Source organism: Procambarus clarkii, chromosome 38 (assembly GCF_040958095.1).
Source record: "Procambarus clarkii isolate CNS0578487 chromosome 38, FALCON_Pclarkii_2.0, whole genome shotgun sequence".
Lineage (NCBI taxonomy): Eukaryota > Metazoa > Arthropoda > Malacostraca > Decapoda > Cambaridae > Procambarus > Procambarus clarkii.
Window position 1 is genome coordinate 14,380,893 of NC_091187.1, and position 2,187 is coordinate 14,383,079.

The 2,187-nt window shown below is 44.9% G+C and overlaps 1 protein-coding gene across 1 annotated transcript; it reads left to right on the forward strand.

Moving 5' to 3' along the window:
• The first annotated feature begins 356 nt into the window (after window positions 1–356).
• Window positions 357–1,817, forward strand: LOC138372189 (uncharacterized). Its single transcript, XM_069337506.1, has one exon. The coding sequence runs from the start codon at window positions 357–359 to the stop codon at window positions 1,815–1,817; it is 1,461 nt and encodes a 486-aa protein (XP_069193607.1).
• Window positions 1,818–2,187: the final 370 nt, after the last annotated feature.

Genomic DNA, 2,187 nt, shown 5'->3' on the forward strand with positions numbered 1-2,187 from the left:
CTAGGGTCGCCTTTACGCTGCCACCACCAGACCTTGCACTGAGCAATGATCGAGGTCTGGATCGATCATGCTAATTAATCAACCTTGGGGCTTGATCCCCACTAGTAACCGATACCCTTTGGGTCTTAAGTGTGGAATTAATTACAAATCCGGGAATGATAATCCTGATTCGATGTTAGAATCGGCGCCCAATTCAACTCTGCATCGTGGGAACCACGTGAAAAGGACCAATTCACATACATATAACAAACACATGGAAATAATGAAAATGCAGATTATTAACTAATTAATTTATTCGAAATTAAGCAAAATCTAAATTGTTAGCACTCCATACCTGAACACTCCTCAATCTCAAAATGTACTTCGGGATCTCCCTTCCTCAATCTCAAAATGTACTTCGGGATCTCCCTTCCTCAATCTCAAAATGTACTTCGGGATCTCCCTTCCTCGATCTCAAAATGTACTTCGGGATCTCCCTTCCTCAATCTCAAAATGTACTTCGGGATCTCCCTTCCTCAATCTCAAAATGTACTTCGGGATCTCCCTTCCTTAATCTCAAAATGTACTTCGGGATCTCCCTTCCTCAATCTCAAAATGTACTTCGGGATCTCCCTTCCTCAATCTCAAAATGTACTTCGGGATCTCCCTTCCTCAATCTCAAAATGTACTTCGGGATCTCCCTTCCTCGATCTCAAAATGTACTTCGAGGATCTCCCTTCCTCGATCTCAAAATGTACTTCGAGGATCTCCCTTCCTCGATCTCAAAATGTACTTCGAGGATCTCCCTTCCTCGATCTCGAAATGTACTTCGAGGATCTCCCTTCCTCGATCTCGAAATGTACTTCGAGGATCTCCCTTCCTCGATCTCGAAATGTACTTCGGGGATCTCCCTTCCTCGATCTCAAAATATACTTCGAGGATCTCCCTTCCTCGATCTCAAATTGTACTTCGGGGATCTCCCTTCCTCGATCTCAAAATATACTTCGAGGATCTCCCTTCCTCGATCTCAAAATATACTTCGAGGATCTCCCTTCCTCGATCTCAAATTGTACTTCGAGGATCTCCCTTCCTCGATCTCAAAATATACTTCGAGGATCTCCCTTCCTCGATCTCAAAATATACTTCGAGGATCTCCCTTCCTCGATCTCAAATTGTACTTCGAGGATCTTCCTTCCTCGATCTCAAAATATACTTCGAGGATCTCCCTTCCTCGATCTCAAAATATACTTCGGGGATCTCCCTTCCTCGATCTCGAGATGTACTTCGAGGATCTCCCTTCCTCGATCTCAAAATATACTTCGGGGATCTCCCTTCCTCGATCTCAAAATATACTTCGGGGATCTCCCTTCCTCGATCTCAAAATATACTTCGGGGATCTCCCTTCCTCGATCTCGAAATGTACTTCGAGGATCTCCCTTCCTCGATCTCAAAATATACTTCGGGGATCTCCCTTCCTCGATCTCAAAATATACTTCGGGGATCTCCCTTCCTCGATCTCAAAATGTACTTCGAGGATCTCCCTTCCTCGATCTCAAAATGTACTTCGAGGATCTCCCTTCCTCGATCTCAAAATGTACTTCGGGATCTCCCTTCCTCGATCTCAAAATGTACTTCGGGATCTCCCTTCCTCGATCTCAAAATGTACTTCGAGGATCTCCCTTCCTCAATCTCAAAATGTACTTCGAGGATCTTCCTTCCTCGATCTCGAAATGTACTTCGAGGATCTCCCTTCCTCGATCTCGAAATGTACTTCGAGGATCTCCCTTCCTCGATCTCAAATTGTACTTCGAGGATCTCCCTTCCTCGATCTCAAATAGTACTTCGAGGATCTCCCTTCCTCAATCTCAAATTGTACTTCGAGGATCTCGCTTCCTCAATCTCAAAATGTACTTCGAGGATCTCCCTTCCTCGATCTCAAAATGTACTTCGAGGATCTCCCTTCCTCGATCTCAAAATCTTCTCACACTGTCTTCGGTTCTTACGCGTTGCTCAGCACCACTTCCTTATACAAAAGAGTCGTGGATTGGGCGTATCCCACGTTCAATATCCTTAAGCATGTCGATGTCCACGGGTGAAGGCGCGCCTCTAGGGTGCTTCACGACGCTCAAAATCTCTCATAATTACATAAGAACATAAGAACAAAGGTAACTGCAGAAGGCCTATTGGCCCATACGAGGCAGCTCCTAT